The sequence below is a fragment of the Berghia stephanieae genome, chromosome 14 (assembly GCF_034508935.2).
Source record: "Berghia stephanieae isolate SIO BIC M18660-M18661 chromosome 14, UCSD_Bste_1.3, whole genome shotgun sequence".
NCBI classification, from domain to species: Eukaryota; Metazoa; Mollusca; class Gastropoda; order Nudibranchia; family Aeolidiidae; genus Berghia; species Berghia stephanieae.
The window spans coordinates 11,128,123-11,147,413 of NC_088373.1; the positions used below are offsets into that span (position 1 = coordinate 11,128,123).

Below are 19,291 nucleotides of genomic sequence, written 5' to 3' on the forward strand. Positions count from 1 at the left end.
CGCAGAAATAATTTCAGTGACCAATCAGCGGCCCCATTATTATATAACAGAAGACGGGCGGACAACTGTGTCAAAAACATTCATTCTCAATCTTAATGGGTGTCAGAACCATTACGTCATGACCAGAACAATAAAAACAAACAAGAGTCGTAATGTGCTCCTGATCTTTCTCTTATGGCACAGCAATGGGAGCGGTCTATAGATAGTATGCAGATGACGTCACTCATGTCTTTGTTATTGTTTTTTGCCATCCGCGTTTATGAGTAATGCTCACTGAACTGTATTAACCCGACTATAAACGTACATGGATACACACTGTTTTGTGTGTTGGTCGGTTATACTTCCGGATGGCAATGTTATGAGCTTCTCAGCCAAGCGCATACTATCTATATTCATGTTTTCGTCCAACCGAGTCATCGACCACGTGATTTGTTGCTGTTCAACGATTGGACATTTCTGAACAAATGTAAACACACTGCTTTGTTAATAAAAGTTGTAAACATACCCATGTATCAAGCTGAACACAATAACAAATCGTAATGTTAGAAAGTTAAAATCTGTGAACACTATTCACTATGTAGGTCACGTTGAGCACATTTTGCAATGTGACCAATGACCTCGAGCACACGGAGAGTTAATATAGATCATGCTCATTGTCGCGTGGGTTTAAGGGTGATTGCCACGGGCGTCAATTTTACACATTATTTTAGACAATCCCAATTTTCTGCATAAAAATCTTATATTCACAACTCTGAGGGTGACTGACTGAAAATTCCAAAAACGGAGAGGTAAAAATCTTGAGCTTTTATATAGCGCGATATCTACTTAATATGCTCAAGGCGGTTTACAAGGGATCCCTGACCAACAGCAACATGTAACATGTAGAACGAGACCTGCTAGGCGATATTATAAATTGTTTTTTTTTCCGACAGACAATACTGTCAACGACCAGGTACTCATTTTACACCTGAGTAGGGTGAGAGAATTTGAGTAAAGAGCCTTTTCCAAGGACTCAACTATGCGCCAAGCGAGGCTCGCACGTAAAAAAAAAAAAGGTAAAACATAATAAGGAATTATAACACATCAAATAATCAGATCATATTGAAGTTTTTTTGGGTTTTTTTTTGTTTTTTTTTTTTTGTAATCGCAAAGATAGCGTATCGCACGTTATCTCTAGATAGTTTTAGTATCGCTTGGGAATTTGGAGTGAATAACAACTGCACATATCTTCTTTCTTGTTCAAAACGACAGACTCGGTTATAAGCTGTACAAAGACATAACACTTTTTTAAAGAATCATCTTGGGCAGAACTATTTTACTTCAAACTTCGACAAAATTAAATATTAATAATATTAATATAATGACACATTATGGTATCAAAGTCGAGTTTTCTTTATAAAACATCTTTTTGAGAGATATATATATATATATATATATATATATATATATATACACACACGAGTATATATAATATATATATATATATATATATATATATATATATATATATATATATACGAGTATATATATATATATATATATATATATAGAGAGAGAGAGAGAGAGAGAGAGGGAGGGAGAGAGAGAGAGGGAGAGAGAGAGAGAAGAAGAGAAATAATGCCTGTTGAATTCTGTATGTTTGTTATAGTTATCACATACCGTTGTAGTAAGTGTAATTAAATACATAATGAACTATACAGATCTGTTTTTATCTTTAAATCTTTGGCAGGGAGGGGGGCATGGACTTAATAACCAACCAATGTAGGAATAGGAAGTTAAGTTTTCTGTCCCCAAAATGTAATCAATTAATTGATTACATAATTGTTTTTAAAGAATTAGATTAAATTTTAAGATAAGAAGTTTAGTCAGTACACAGTCAGTGTCGTGATAATCATTTTAAAAAATAAAAATAAAAACTTCGATAAATGTGCGAATCATATCTTATCATGTCAGCATAGTAAGTAAATTAAGATGAAAATCTCTGCAGATGGTACATTTTGAACCTCTCAGAATCAAGACTGGATTTGAAATATGGAAATATGATATCAATTTCAAATTGTGAATTTTCGTATTTTAGCTGAGGAACGATACTGAACCCCACATTCATAAAAGATTACATTTTTCATTTTGGCTTGAAAACTTTAAAAATAAGGTTCCATTTATTCATCCCCAAGTGGATATTTATCTTTAGGGTCTATTCCAAAGGGAAACTGGAATGGCCCAGGCGTCAGCCAGTGTACAGAACCGCAAAGTGAGCTATGGCGAGGTGACTTGCTCATCAAGGCCGTACATTGCGGAGGGAAGTGGAACTCGGTTCATTTTGGTTAGGAAGCCAAGTTCGTATCGTTGTGGCAAGCCACAGCACCGCCCAAATTCGGTCTAAAAAAGATGTCCCACAACCGATGTGTACGTATTTGAGCTTTTTTTGTTTAGCTTTTATATAGGGCAATATCCACTAAACGTGCTCAGAGCGCTTTACAAGGGATCCCTGGTCAACAGCAACATTTTCCTTATAAAACATCCTTTTAAGAGAGAGAGAGAGAGAGAGAGAGAGAGAGAGAGAGAGAGAGAGAGAGAGAGAGAGAGAGAGAGAGAAAGAGGGAGGGAGAGATAAATAGATAGAGAGTGAGAGTGAGAGAGAGAGAGAGAGAGGGAGGGACGGGACATGACGCCTGTTAGACGATATTACAATTATTTTTTTTCGGACCGAGACAACGCTGTTAACGGTCAGGTACTCATTTTGCACCTGAGTATGGTGAGAGAATGTGAGTAAAGAGCCTTCTCTAATGACTAAACAATGCGCCGAGCGAGGCTCGAACCCAGGACCTTTCCGATCCGAAAGCGAGTGTTTGGACATTAGACCACATAGCCGCACACCTATTTTAATGTCTGATAATGATACCCGAATTCATTATGGGCTAATTATAGTAATGGAAGTATTTAAAAAACGACGCTAAATATTGTCCATAACAACAATGTTAAACTAGGCCCATAAGTGAGTTCGGATGGCAGACCTGCATATACGTGCACGTCGCCCACAAGTCATCGAAATAGATTTATCTTTTTTTTTCTAAATCATTTAAGAGTTTTCTACAAGATGATGGTCATCCCTTTAATCGATCGATATTTTAAGTTGAAGTTGGTGAAGGATGGTTTTCTTTTGGCAAAAATTTAAAAATGTGTTGTTTTATTTTCGGAGCACGACACGACAGTAAAGCCCAAATTATAATCCCATAAGATAATATGAGATAAGTTGCAACGGCGTGACGGCTCGTTGTGTGCAAATAGTAACTAGTTTAACAACACAGTGGGTGGGACTCGAACCTGAGACCCATAAGCTGAGGGTAGTAACACACGCAGTAAGAACATTTACTTTTAACTAAAAATGAACAGACGAAATATAATTATAATTATAATAACAGTAGCTGATCCAATCATGAAATATTCCTAGATCCTACATTTGCACTGATCACAGCACTAACACACATACGCGCGCACACACATATGCTCAAACACACCCACACACAACAAAGAAAGGGAAAGGGGAAGGGGGTGCGATGTTTCCAGGCTGTGACCGAAAATGATTATGTACACAATCCAATAATAATAATATTCCCAACTGGCACGGTGTATGCAAATGTCTGCACACTAAACAATTAATGCAAACAAGAAATAAATGTGCTATTTCTATCCTTAGCATTTGTCGATACAAGATATAATTATAATGTGCTAATCAAAGAAATTGAACACCACAATGGAGGTAAGAAGGTAACACAGCCACCACTCACAATCACAACATACACGGACACAAGGCAACAAATCAGTGAATGAGAAGTATCTAATGACCGTCTTATCAGCCAAGTGTGCTGTCCACCAGCGGTAGGTAGCGCAAGGTATCTCGTGCAATCAAACCATAGTAAACAAGAGACTGGTACGACGCATGGTAGGCCTAGAGGGCACTGAATCAAATCAAAGAAATGTTATTATTATCTCGCTTCACTGATGTTAACTCTGACCTTTGACCTGTTTGCTCCCGATGCAGTTGAGCTAACCGTCTTTCTTTATGTTTGTATTGTCATGGATTTATTAGATTTAAACACTCGCAGGTCTTTTATATTTGTATTTACCTTGGGTATATTTATCTTAGCGATAGCTTATTTTCTGATAAGACACATTCATTTTGCTGCACTTGGAGTGCAGTACTTGCTAATTTTGGTTCGAACGAGTTTTAATAAACTAAAATATTATTATCATTATTATTATTATTATTATTATTATTATTATTATTATTATTATTATTATTATTATTATTATTATTATTATTATTCCTAAGCTGTCAGTCATGCCCTGGCTTTGAATTTAATTAGATAAGGTTTGGTCGTGAAAATGTAGCAACTTCTTCCTCTGACAAAAATAAATAAATAAATGAATAAATAAATGAATTTTAAAAATAACCGCCAACAATAGTGGACATTTTAGTAGTAATTGTACATACTAGATATACCAACACCAATCTGTCTCTTTTTAACGATCTAGAGCAAGTTAAATCCACATAAGGTTTAATTTAAAATGTAATTCGTTAATTATGGTCTTTACAATAAGTATCTAGCTCCAGTTAGTATCGAAGAACGCACACGTACTTATCACAAAATACAAATAAATATACGAATAAATGATCTTGTCACGAGGCCACAACTATACTGGATGCTCTTGGCTTTGTTACTGTTACTTGACTCTGCGCAAAGCTGTTACTTGACCCAACATGTGAGTGCATGAGTGAATCACGACTATTATTAGGCAATAAAAGTCGACCAATGAGAAACGAGGGTTTTATTGTGACAGGGAATGCCACGCGAAATCACCGGGCGGTGGGGGCAACGCACGATGTTTTGTGGGCCAAACGATGGTATATTGTGACCCTTCGCCTCAAAACGGTATTAAGTCGGGATGGTTAAGATGTTGAAAATTGAATTTATAGCCAGAAATATCAGACTTGTGTTGAGTTTGTATGTTTTATTGAGGAGAATGGATACCATATTTTAGGGTGCTAATGCCAACAAGTTATATTTTTGACCAGTTTAACGTTTAATTCGGCTTTTAAGCATATGGTTCGTTCCGACATAATACCGTTTTGAGACGATGGGCCACAATTCTATAATTGAGATCAATTCCAGCAGTACAATCTAACATAGTTTCATTGGTAACAGGACTAAAGCCTAGATAACCATAACATTTAAGCAATGCAATACATACTCGTTTCTGTTATTTACAAGAGGCGATTTTCGTTTCTATTATTTTTCTGTCTGTCATGATTTTCTTTAAATTTCATCAACGGTGTCCTGGAAGGTTCATTCTATAGACAAGGATATTCGTGTATTTGAAGAGATTTTGAAATTGGGAATAAGATAAGAAAAAAAAAATGCATAGCTCAAGTCAATAAATGACACATATCCGACGTGCATTTATTTGCAGGTCTGATGACTCAATTCTTTATGGGCTCATTGTTGTGATGGCAAGAAAATGACGCAAAATATTGTGCATTACAACAATGCTAATCAAGGGTTCGGATGTCAAACCTGCATTCACAACATCTAAACGATGCACCGATCATACTACGTAATCTGAAAATGGAAAATTAGCACGAATGAATAAAAATCCATTATTATTATTATTATTATTATTATTATTATTATTATTATTATTATTATTATTATTATTATTATTATCGTTATCATTATCCTTATCATTATCATTATCATCATCATTATTATTATTATTATTATTATTATTATTATTATTATTATTATTATTATTATTATTATTATTGTTATCATTATCGTTATCATAATCATTATTATTATCATTATTATTATTATTATTATTATTATTATTATTATTATTATTATTATTACGCGCGCGCGCGATACTTTGATTTGTTTTTATGTTATATGGTTTGTTTTTCTTTTCTTGTTTGGCCTATTTCTAATTTATCATTTCTAAAATTTAGATAGTACGTATACTTAGAAATTTAGTTATATTTGCAGCGTCATTTATTTGATAACGGTCACAGTTTCCCAACTGCTTCCTTATTTATTTATTTTTTTAAAAAACAAACAAACAAGCAACAAAAAAAAAAACAACTTATTATCTAGACGAATTAATTTGGTTCTTTTTATTGTAAAGTTGCGCCAAATTCACTCAATCTGTCCAAAGCGCGGCTTTTTCAGTTTCTTTTCCTTTGATCTCTAGCAGAAGAAAGAGTGGGTGTGTATACTCCGATCACTTTACCATTCTTTGCAGCCTGAAATTCATCACAATTCCGGCGCTGTTACTTTTGATTTCATCTCTAGTCGTATCTTTATCGTAAGTAAAACACTAGTGATGTTATTCAAAATATAAATTATATTTTATTTCATTTTTTATTGTACTTCTCTGACTCGACTTCTCCTGGCATCTGGCGCAAATTTTATTCTAGAGTCTAATTCTGGACGTCAAGACTGGCATAAAAAGGATTATCTTTGGCTTTAATGTCGATATTTCTGAATTTGGTGGTTGACATTTTTTTTTTTTTGGACATGTTTTCGTTTTGGTAATAGAGATCTAGAGTTGGAGTTTATACATGGATGAATTCTAGAGATTGTGGGTGTCGGAAACGAGAGAGTGAGAGGTGCTCTGAGTTTCCTCTTTGAGACCATTTTGACCCATTTTGAAATATGCAAGAAATATAATATATTTGGTACCACATTTTAACTTAAATGCAAATTGTAAAAGAAAAAAGCGAGTTTGGAAGCAGCAGATCTCTATAAAAATTGCGCTAAAAATGCATCACGGGGAAGACAACCCTTGCTCATTGATTTCCCCATGTGAAAACGTATTTCAAAATATAATTTTGCAAAAACAAATATCTACCTCTTGGTTTGTTTTCCCATGTTTAGAATGGAACATGTTACCTCTTAACATCTTGAAAAGCCATGTTAAAGTCGAACAAGGGGAGACAATTACATAACAAAATAAAGTGACAATGATTGAAAAAAAGATTATGATTTGTCATTTAAAACAGAGATTCATTGAAAATATGGTGTAATCATACCAAAATAAATATGATAGAAAACAACTGAATTAAACATTTTGAAAGATAATGTCCTCGCTGGTTCATATGTAAATCCACGACTTTCCAGCAATAATTATCTGGTGGTCCTCTGTAAATGGCACTCTTGTCCATGATCTTGACAAATACATCACTTTTGTCAGGCCTTTTTATTTAAAAAATGGATATGGGTGTCTTCACATCCCAAACTGAATATTTTTAAACACACGAAGTCAGAAAGCAAGAGTACCTCTTGAAGACCTGAGATGCACATTCCTCCTACCAAATCCAAGCATCAGTAACACACTGTATAGTCACCTGGAACAACTACAAAAGACGTCTAACTTCTACGTCATGGCACAAGACCGAAGGGCTAGAGCTCAGGTGGTCACTGGTTCGAATAAGTAAGTTAGAAAGCAAGATTCAACTCTCAAAAGTCGAAGTGGATATTCAAACTCTTAATTGGTGTGTGCAAACACGGGGACCCAGAACGGGCAATGTGACTGATAGAAGCAGAAGAAGAGTTCAGAGAAAATTCTGTTTTGCCAATATCAGACTGACTCAGCTGATATCTCTACTTCGGACTTTAGAATGATTGTTGTCTCTCATTCCTGATTTTATTTGGACATTGTGTAAAGTTTTAGAAAAGCTTTTCCTTCAGACCAGTTACTTTGACTGACTTTTGTTCCTTTTGAAGGGCTTTAACTTGTTTCTTTTAATTTCTAATGGTCTTCCAATTGATCGAGGATTTTGTCTTTCTCACCAAATACAGCGGGTTTAGACTACCTCTTGATGATAGTAACTATAACATTGTTATTTGCATTTGCATCAATTTTATGTAATTGTCAATTATTGAAATAAATAATTTAAAAATCTATATTGCCATGGGAGACTATGATATACAGACTCGATTCTGAATAACTTGTTGGTCGCTCATGCACATCAGTTTGAGTCCAAATAGCCACGGGAGATTATTCAGACTCGAGTTCCAATAGCCGCATCCCTAAAAAATACCAGTTACTGGTGGGTTAAATATATGGATTATACTGTACTTTGTTAATTGTTCTAATGACACACAACATATAATATTATTAGCATCCAATTCTTAATGCCCTGTTAATGAAAATTTAGTTGGGGAAGGTGGGGTAAGTTGAGCACTTTTTCAAACTTTCGCTTGTAGCAAGGAAAACTGATGTATTTGAAACACCGCACATACGTATATTTGCCTTTCCTTTACAATATCAAATATGCACCAACATTATTTCGTAATTTAAATGAACGACGAGAGATTTTTAAAAGCATGTCAAACTGCTCAAATTGCCCCGAAGCCGGGGTAAGATGATCACCCAATCAAAAAAAATTGTTAAAACATTACATATTTGAGAATTTCATATTCAAAACCGCAATTTTAATTAATTTTTAGAGTAAAACAAAACAGGACAAAAGTGATATGACTACAGTGTGCTTTGTTACATTGTCATTTAGATTTTCAAAAATTGGAGCAAAAAGCATGATTTTACAACAAACTTCCATTCAAGTCTCCGGGCATTACAATTCAACCAAAAAAAAAAAAAAAAGATGGCCTTATAGTAAACATAAAATTTATGGTGTTATGTCCATGAAAATGCTTTTTTTTTTTCCGTGGAAGTGGCTGACTCCTTTGGAATTTCTCCCTTTGGTTAAGTTTCCTTTCATTTTTTGTGGGAATTTATATTGAGGGTCTATCTCGAGGAAAGACAGATGACCCAGGTAATGGTCTCGGTATACGGCTTTAAAATGAGCAATTGGGGCTAAATTTCTTGTTGCTCACGAAAAGTATGAGATGCCCACAACAGGGCTCAAATCCAGGTCTCTTTAAATGAAGTGCAATGCCTTATTCCATCTTTCCCCTTTTTTATGTATGAATATATTCATTATTTAGAATAAGAAAACGTGGTCTTCGAACCTATTTCACTCTGTTTTCCAATTGTTTCATCACCTCACAGCAAGTGAATCATCAAACCCATCATCCACCATGTCTATGACTGTTGCAAGCTGTCTCAACTCACAGAAAGACCATGGACAAATCCAGGTATACACATACACTTTCTTGTACAATTTAAGCTATTGAGCTTGACTATATTGGTGTTTTTTAAATGTTTTTTGTTTTTTTTCCATACATTGCAATATCCACTTAATGTTCTCAAAGTGCTTCCAAATCATCAGCAACACTGAAATGTAGTAAGATACATATAACACTTTTAAGGCTCTATCAGCCGTCTTCACTCCACATTTTTCATCTGCCTACCTGTCATCCACTTATTGAAGCTTTTCAATCATTGTCTACCTATTTCTTTCTTTTCTCTTCTATTTTTCCTATCAGGACTGATATTTCTATATCTCACTTTGCATTGTGTGGCCTAAAAATCTCTCATCTCAATCTCGCGAAGGGTTCAGACAGTTCACTTGTAGAGCACTCGCTTCCCAAACAAAGGGACAAGTATTGATCCAATGTACAATAGAGATTTTTTCTGACTTCTGACTTTCCCCCTTCCCCCTTTCCATCAGTTTTAATTGATAAGCTTGCTCCAATAGATCTGGTGGAAATCACTTTGCAGGAGTCGAGCATCCTATCCAAAGAGTTTGTTATTGTCTGTGTAATGCAACTGAAACGAGGATAAACTCTCGCTTCAAGGGCCTTTTGGCTCGAAAGAATTACTTTTTATTCGGGTCAGTTGTTTTGGCTACCACAAATTTCTGTTCACAATTCTTTGGAATTGCAATACAGAAGAAGATTGGCATTTATTTTACATTTCTAAAACTTTTTTTTTTATTTTGCATTTTTTTATCAGTTTTGATTAAGCCTATAGATGAATTGACAATTTAAATTTTGGTTGTGTTTCAACTGGTAGAATTATAATAATTTTTTCTTTTAAATATTATTTTATAATTTCATCCTCAGATTGTATTTGGGCCCATGTTTTCTGGTAAAACGTAAGTACTAACTTTTGAACCACTCTTAATCGAGAGAGGTAGGGGGCTGCCTCAGTTAACACCTCAGCGCGTTTTCCTTGTCTCCAGAACACTGAAGGTCCTTCTTCTCAAGACAAATAGGTATTATTGGAATTTGGAATTGATGCAACAAAGGGCCCATACACTTGCAAAGTCAAAGGAAGGGGAGAGCTAAGAGAGATGTTTTAGTTTGCTCATTTATAAGTTTTGTTATCGGTGAGATGTGTTGTTTCAGCTCATTTTCTGGGTGGGGTTCCTGACCTCCCATAGTGGACAGGGAGGTACTTACTGTGTCTTCTATCCCCCTATATCTGTTTACTGGCGTTGATATGACCGTAATGTGTTGCAAGCGCCGTAAAACCCTTAAAAACAAAACAAAACAACTTCCGCTCATTTTCACGTTTTTTTGGGTTTTTCAAAAAATCATTTGGCATCCCTGACCACCCCTTTTCCATTCATATTGAGTGATGAGTCATTGAAAGCCAGTAAAAGAATGAGACTGGAGGAGTAGAAAAGGGCGAGGGCCAATGCAGTAGCATCATGAAATGGCAAAAATTTTGGCAACAGAGTATTGTAAGTGCCATTTTTAAACCGTAGGAAAAAAACCCTTAAGCTTTAAAAGTGCTTCTGTATTCCATGAACTCTATAATTTTGTGTCATCAAGATTTTCTTTAAGGAAATGACACTGAGTGTATAATATAATCCTGCACCATAAAAGAAAGCTTATAAGCTTACCTTATCTTTTCTTTCTTTCTTTTTTTTTTTTTTTTCTTTGATCATCAACATTTTGACAAGTCAAGACCTGTCATTTTCTGCCAATTTGTCAAATCGTCTAATTTGACCCACCATCTCAAAGCGGTATTAGTTGGTGTGTACAAGTGACTGAAACTTGAATTTATAGCCACAAATATGAAACTTGGGATTAATTTCTTCTTCTTAGTTGGGGAATAAATACAATTTCTTACATTGCAAAAAAACCCAAAAAACCCTAAAGTTTTTATTTCTTATCAATTTAATCCTAAATTGACTTTTAGGGTTCTGACCCATTCCAACATAATACTATTTTGACACGGTGGGTCACAAATATGCTCTATATAATCACAGACGTGATGATATTATGGGTTTTACTGTGTTTTTAGATTTTAGGTAATTCTCATGTATTTACTGTATCTCTTTTTTTCATTTTATTTATTTATTTTATTTTTTTCTTTGGATGTTGTTAATTTTGTAATTATATCTGTCCCATATCTCTGTTTAAACAGCACAGAGTTAATGCGTCGCATGAAGCGTTACCAGATTGCCAACCACAGTTGCCTGATAATCAAGTATGCCAAAGACACAAGATACGACGAGAATGGCATTGCAACCCATGACAGGTATGAACTGTGCAGTGTTTTTTTCAAAGTTTTAAATCAATGTGAATCATATGACCAACGTCCGACATAGAGGGTAACGAGTTATTATTTCTTATTGCTTTGGAAGAGATAGCTTAGCACAGCAGTATAAAAACATGCCAACCTTCCTGGTTTGCCCATGAATTTTTCGTATATATATATATATATATAGATAAAACGAGGATTAGAATCTATATTTAGATTCTATTATATAAACATACTACTGTTTGGATCGTGACGGTATTGTGCGCTAGGATGTCCCATTTTAACTCTTTGAAAAGTTGGCTGCTGTGTATTTGAATTATTAGGAAGTATAGGAGTTCAACGCTTTAAAAGATTAGCAAGCTGTTTTTAACAAATGTTTTCTATATTTCCAAATCTATTTCTAGACAAACGTTACCTGCTGTTGGTGCTGAAGTCCTGTCAGAATTGACATCCCAGGCCCTGCAGTATGACGTCATTGGCATTGATGAAGGACAATTTGTAAGTCTGGATGTTTTGATTCAGGGTTGCCGATTTTCCATATATTTATGGAATTCAGCATGTTTAAAAAACTTCTGAGCATTTTCCAATCACTGGGCGAGCGAGTCAAAAACTTACGGAAGGTGAGCTGATTAGACAAGAAACCTCCATCCAGTAAGCATCAGGATACAGGCTCATTAAAGCAAAATCACACTTGACCTATTGTTATCCTTATCTATAATGTCATGTCATGCATTGAAAAGTAAGTACTTTCAAGTTCAAGTTCAACGTGTTTATCTGCAAAAGACGCATTGCCCATCACTGCAGATTTTATACAATTATGTGGTGACTTTCTCCATTATTGTGTGATTGAGTTAAAAGATAAATATTTAATAGTTGACCAATTTGTTGTTCGTAATATCTAGGATTTCTGGTTGGAGAGTGTTCCATTCCTTGATGATTCTTGGGAAGAAACTGTTTTTATATTTGTTGGGATTGTGAAATTACTGCTATGATAATTTCTTGTGGATGTACAGTGTTGTTTTGTGAAATACTGTGGTAGAGTTACTGCTGTTTTGTTGGAATTTACTTTGCGTAGAAGTACAATCAATTTTTTCCCACTGAATTGGCAACCCTGTTGATTAAAGGGAACAAATCAAAGCAGACCTATCACCTTGCCTATTGGAAGCTTGCAATTTGCATTTTGGTTCTGACCTCAAATGAAGAATTGAGTTGGGTTGTTTTTTTTTACCCTCGACTCCTTTATCGGCTTATCAGTGATTTTGTACAGAGGCTTTGGTAGGATATGGGGAAGTAGCTTTGGCAGGACTAGCATTCTATCTAAAGAGGAGGAATCAATTGCTACTGGTTATTTAATGCTAAAAAAAAAACCAGGATGGATTCCAGCTCCATGGCTTTTTTTTTAAAAAGAGCTTTTATATAGGTCAATATCCACTAAACATGCTCAAAGCGCTTTACAAGGGATCCCTTACCAACAGCAACATTTAACATAATATAGGACGGGACATGACGCCTGTTAAGCGATATTACAATTTTTTTTCGGACGAGACAATGCTGTTAACGGTCAGGTACTCATTTTACACCTGAGTACGGTGAGAGAATGTGAGTAAAGAGCCTTTTCCAAAGATTCAACTATGCGCTGAACCCAGGACCTTCTGATCCGAAAGCGAGTGTCATACCACTGGACCACATAGCCGCTCCATGGCGATTTGGCTCTGAAGGGTAATATAGGTCAGTATAATGGGTTTATTGCTTGTTTTTAAAAAAGAAAATTAGGATAAAAAAGACAAATTTTTTTTGTAGAACCATAGAAACGATATAGCTTTCTTGTTTTTAACGCAGACAAATGATTCAGGAACAGAGATAATTTTGTTTGTAGTCAGTGACTGATACTTACCAATTTTGACATATTCCTTTTAAAATTTTTTGTTTGTTGTTTAGTTCCCCGACATTGCCACCTTCAGCGATAAAATGGCTCAGCAAGGAAAAATTGTGATTGTAGCAGCCCTCGATGGTACATACCAGAAAAAGGTAAAGTTATTTCAAAATTGAGAGTGTAAACCCGTCAGATGTCAGAAATATTTGAATCCCATATAATTACATATTTTAATAGAGGCATCATTTCTGAACAAAATGCAATTTGAATTTTGTAATTATCTTAATTTGGTCCAAGTTGTTCACATTTGATGGGAGGGGGTCAAAAATGTTAAAATGGAGAAAATCGCTTTTAAAGACAAGATACACATATTTATTACGTCTATGGAGTTAGGGGAAAAAAATAAGATTAGAATATTTATAAACATTAAAACTTTAAAATCCTTTTGTGAAAATGCAGTTGGATGGATACTAAATACGATGGAGTGAAAAAAAGAAAATCATGCAGATTGCTTTCACTTTTATTCCCTCATATCTAAAAAAAACTGTGTTAGGCACTATTCCAACTTTTTTCTCCAACAGAGACAACACTTTTACCAACCAGGTATTCATTTTGCTCCTGGGAGCAGTGAGGGACTAAAGAGCCTTTTTCAGGAACTCAACGATGCGCCACCCACTGGGTTGGGTCTTTTGTCCTTTCAGTTGGCAGGGAGGCGCTTACTGTGTCTTCTATCACCCTATATCTGTTTTCCAACTTGCTTTCTGTCTTTGACTTGGAATATGATAACTTGGTTTTGTTCTGACACTGGCCGGAATCCTTGGCTGTGAAGGAAGCAGCCAAAAGTATAGTCATTGTTTTTGAAAAAAAATATTTTTTCTTTGAAAGTCATCTCTCTATTATAAACTGTTATATTTTTTGTTTTTAATATCATGACTTGTAATCATTTGAGTGTATTCCTTCTAATTCAGATGTGTGCTTGTGTCTGTATGAAGCATTTAAGTGATCTCAAACTAAGTACACTGAAATTGTGCCCTAGGAATCTACATATGTTCCCTATTTGAACAATTCCCCTTTATATTATTTTTTTCTTTGTATGCACCCACAATTGTAAATCTAGAATTTTTTTACTATCCCATTTTATTTCTTTTCACTGGGACTGAAATGCACTAAATGTGTCACAAACGCTGTAAAACCCAAGATTCAAATTGCATTGTGCATATTGCTGAATCCAGAATTTGCTGGTGCTCAACGTATGTCAATTTTGTTTTGTTGATTTTTTAAAAAAATTTTTTTTTAATAATTGGATATTTTTCTGGCTCAGTATATGCTAGGAATGTGTTTACCATATTTGGATAATCTTTTTCCCTCAGGGTTTTGGCAACATCCTTGATCTGGTTCCTTTAGCAGAGAGTGTTGTAAAGCTGTCAGCAGTCTGTATGACTTGCTTCAAGGAGGCCTCATTTACCAAGAAAATGGTTTCTCGGGTAAGTTTCCAGTGTCATAGTGTATGTAATGCATCCGTCCTTCAGACCCATAAAAATCTTGGGGAGTCTTGAACATATGGAGCAGACCTGCCTAGTAATGCGAATTTTTGGCTCCTGATACAGAACTGCATTCTCCTCTTAAATCTTATTGAAATGGAAAGTTTAGCTCCCTTAAACACCAGTTAATGAGTAAGTGAATTGCAAAGCCTTGCATGTTGAACTTAAAAAAAAAAAAGAAAATTTTTGAGGAATTAAATTAAATTTATTTTTTTTAAATATTGTTTGTTTTGACAAAACATGAATTTTAAAAGCCAATTTCTGACTTTTAAAAAATTATCAAACTTACACACGTCTTCAACCCTTGTTGGAGCATAGGCCATTGATGATATGGTGCCATTAAACCTATACAAGGCACTGATGTGACATTTAAGTATATAATTAATTGTATAAGCCCAGCAAATAAAGGCAAATGCTACTCATTCAATTTTGGAATGTGATCAAAAGAGAAATGACATTATATTTTAAATCACATATTTTCAATCATATTAGTCTTCAACCGACTTCTTTTTTTTTTTCTCCTTTTCGTTCATTTTCTTTCTTCTCTCACTTTATATCTCACTTTCATTCAAAACATTACTTTTTAATGGTTTTTCTTTATTTCTTTTTATATAGGAGGCTGTGTTTTTAATTTGTTGGAGTTATACAGTACCTGTGACCCCCAGGTCATGATGGCACCAATGCTTTGAATGAAATTCTTTTAATGTTTAAAGATAAAAATACTAAAGCAATTGAAGACTGGTTTTCCAAAACTCCCTAACTCCGTTTTTTCCCATTTTGAGATATTGAGGATTATTTCCCCTAAGATTTCTCATTCGGTTTGTTATTTTATAACATTTAAACTCCAAATTCACACAAATCTAGGGAAATTCTTGTGTCAAACGATGCTCAAAATAAAGTTTACATTTCAGTGATGGAAAATCTCAAAAAGTAGAAAAATCGAGTTAACGAGTTTTGGAAAACCAGCCTTCAATTGTAGTCCTTCAGAGCCAGTCAGAGTTTATCCTGGTTTCTATAGCGTGAAATTGAATAGAAATTGCATCTATCGCAAAGTACTTTCCGCCAGATCTAACATAGCCAGCTACCCAATCTCTGCTTGGGGGGGGGGGGGGGTCAGAAAAAAATCTCGGCTGCACCTAGGATTGCTCTTGATCCCTTTGTGTGTGAAGCAGGTGCTCTACCAATGAGTTGTCAGGACCCCACTAAAGCACTGTATTATCTGAAATTTCGCAAGTGTCACTTGACTTTTAAAAACCATTAGTAGGAAAGTAACCAAGCAGCCAGATTTTTCACCCGATTTCAAGTCAGCATAAAATTTTAATTTTAAATCTATTTCAAAATATTACAGTGAAATTAAGTCTGCAGACATAGGCTGAAAGACTGATCGATCTGATTATTGTATCATGTGCATGAAAGAAAAACAAAAGAATTTTTTATAATTTTTTTTCCATTTGTTGTTTTACAGGACAAGGTGGTGATAGAGATTGGAGGAGCTGATAAATACATGTCAGTGTGTCGCCAATGCTTTTTCTCACCCGTCAAAAATCATGACAACAAGCCCACAACCAATAGCCGATCCCCCCTCAGAGCACTCAACAATGATCTCAGCTCCAGCAGTGTACAAAGTAGTCAAATCAAAGGTAATAAAACGCCTGTCAAGAGCGTTTCATCACCGATGAAGATGTCCCAAAATGCTTTGGTGGATGTAGAAAATGCTGTGAAAAGACTTTTTTAAAAGGGAGGATGAAATTGATTCTTTCTACTGCTTCTCTCCTATATATATGTATGTATGTACTATAACCTATATAAATCTACTGAATGTACTATTTAGAGGTCTCCCACCTTAAATGGAATCTAGAAACATTCAAAACAGTATGATTATTGAATGCTTTTTTAAAAAATCCAATTTTTGAAATTATCAAGAGGTGAATGCCTTAATTGTCTCTTCAATTCTAATCAATGAAGAAAAAATTAGTGATTATCTATTCCTGATATTATGTTTATGAAATGATTTCTTTATATAGCATTGTTGATAGTTTTCCTCGAATCAGCAGAATCCGCAATTTGGTGTCGAGAGGAGGATTTCTTCCTTTTTAAAAATTACATTCTCTTCCCCCCCCCCCCCCCCCCCCCCCCCCCCCAATCAAATGTACTGGCCGTCAAAGACTTGTGATGTGTGGTGGTACAAATAGATGCAGTTTCCCACTCTTAACATGTTAGCTAGAGTTTCAATGATAACTTGTCATCTCATTTGCTGTAAAAGTGGGGGTTAATGCAGCAAAAATGGATCTTAAATGTAATCATTCAAAATTGTCCTCCTTTTTCACCTTTGTCGACATCAGCACTGATATAGCACTTAAACTAGTGTTTACATTTTAAATCAATTCATGGAAATTTCATGAGAATGTACTAATGATCGTTTAACTTGATAAATGAGAGCTTTTTTAAACTGAGTACTGACTATTGTCTTCTTTTTTTTTTTTTACAGAATAAACAATCATTTTTTGTAATTTAAATGATGAGAAAAAGAGAAAGCAATCTGTTCCCAATATGCTTTGAAATACATTTGTACTAATGATAAAAGCATTCTTATTATGACACTATATGATTGAATTGTTTTATCACATATATGTGAGAAAACAAAAACGTGTTAAAAATTCAATTTAATGGTGTGCCAGATTTTTGGGGGTAGCCAAATTTGGAACTTTTTACCAAAATTTTGGAGGAAAATTGTGTGTGAAAGCATGAATTTTAAAATTTTTTTAAAACAAATTATATTCATATTATTTTATTTCTTGCATGTAGTCATTGACCGTCGGAATAATTTTATGTTAAAATGTGTTGGTGTTTACAATTTACATTATTTTACAAATGAGGTACGAGATAGTTTAGTATTAGGACCTCTCAAATCGTTTGATTATTTATTGTGATGACCAAATCCATCAAGTTGCAGCTCAATTCATTTCTGTTTTTATTATTAAGTAGATCATTATTTGACTATTTTTAATGGAATTTTTAAAATTCTAGTGTTACTTGATATCATTATGTGCCATCCACTTAATTTTTAAAACTTTTAAACCATAGATAAGTTGAAGTCAATATTGAATTTGTAATTAATTGATGTGAAATGAGTTTTTTTAAACATACCCGTTGAAATTGTATAGAAATTGCTGGCAGTTTTATAATGGATCAATAAATATTATTTATTATGCATCTTTGTTTCTCAGTGTAGGCCCTTGACTTTTCATCATATCTAGTTTGGAAAGTTCAACTCTTGCTGTGCTTTTTTAAAATCCAATTATATCTTCTTCATCTTCTTCTTCTTCTTCCTTTTAAGTCTGTAACTTCAATTTTGAAGCGGGTGGTTGGATGGGAGCATCACCCTTGAATCATATACCCATGATGTTCGCATGGGTGTACGATCCGATAGTGATGTCGTTTCTTCTCTTTACTAGCCTATCCTGCTTCTTTGGTTTGTGATTGTATTTTTGACAGGGATATTTTTTTTCCTGTAAATCCTCTGCCTGTTTGTTCTTGGTTATTTATAATTTAGCTTATGATATCTTTAGGTTATGCTTTTGATTGACATTTGTACTATTTTTGTTAGATTGCTTGTTTTTTTGTTTCAGCGGTCTCTCATATAACCTCAATTGTGTTGGAAGAGACCTAAAGCAACAAACAAACAAAAAAATCAATTTTGAAGATTCCACAGGCCACAGTTTGTTTTTTTCATTTGAGAGGTGAGACAATTCCAGTGTCTCAATGTTAATGGTATGAACGAGTACAACTGGGCAATCCATTCTTGAGTGGGGAACCATAAAATTGGACGGCTTCCTCTTATTTTGTTAATAATTGCTGAGGGGTAATTTCGCTTGGTCGTTTAGGGCTTTGCAAAGTATTGTCACTTTATCACGCTTTCTTCTCTGTTGTAGCGATTTAAGATCTAAATCATTTTCTTTTTTTTTTATCTTTGTTGTTTTGGTTTATAAATGTCACTGCCCGGTATTGTGTTTGCCACTATGTCCAGTTTTATAGTTTGTAATGATTTATTCCTGCTTTGTTGGATTTTAATGTGAAACTTGCTATTCATGTGCGATTTGTTTTTTCCCTCCATATATATTTTCTCTTTTTATTAATTTATTGAATAAAATGACATGTATTTAAAACAGATTACTTTGGATGATGTGTATTATTTTCCTTTGTTGCAGCTCATATACAATAAGTATGTATTGGATGGTGACCTCCTATGGTGGGCAGGTCACTTACTGTGTCTTTTATCCTCCTGTATCTGGTTTCTGAGTTGCTTTCTAGTCTTTGTCTTGGAATGGAATTACTTGGTTTTGTCCTTTCCCTGGACAGGGTTCTTGGCGGGTAGGATGGTTTTGGAAGACACTCCCTCCCCCTTTTTGGTTGACATCAA

At 34.6% G+C, this 19,291-nt stretch overlaps 2 protein-coding genes across 4 annotated transcripts in view; one reads left to right on the forward strand and one right to left on the reverse strand.

The window, feature by feature from the left end:
- LOC144959394 (glucose-6-phosphate exchanger SLC37A2-like) overlaps positions 1-4,728 on the reverse strand; it is a 75,508-nt gene extending 70,780 nt beyond the window's left edge. Inside the window, exon 1 of one of the 3 annotated variants that reach the window (XM_078891970.1) lies at positions 4,641-4,728. The gene's annotated coding sequence lies outside the window, so the exon portion shown is untranslated. Of the gene's footprint in view, positions 1-4,495 lie in introns of all 3 variants that reach the window. The other 2 variants (XM_078891971.1, XM_078891972.1) reach the window with 2 other exon arrangements.
- A 1,488-nt stretch (positions 4,729-6,216) lies between these two features.
- On the forward strand, positions 6,217-19,041 carry LOC144959642 (thymidine kinase, cytosolic-like). The gene is made up of 8 exons (XM_078892299.1): positions 6,217-6,363; positions 9,073-9,158; positions 10,029-10,060; positions 11,341-11,454; positions 11,862-11,955; positions 13,396-13,485; positions 14,701-14,814; positions 16,337-19,041. The coding sequence occupies exons 2-8, from the start codon at positions 9,102-9,104 to the stop codon at positions 16,604-16,606; spliced, it is 771 nt and encodes a 256-aa protein (XP_078748425.1). The 5' UTR covers positions 6,217-6,363; positions 9,073-9,101; the 3' UTR covers positions 16,607-19,041.
- Positions 19,042-19,291: the final 250 nt, after the last annotated feature.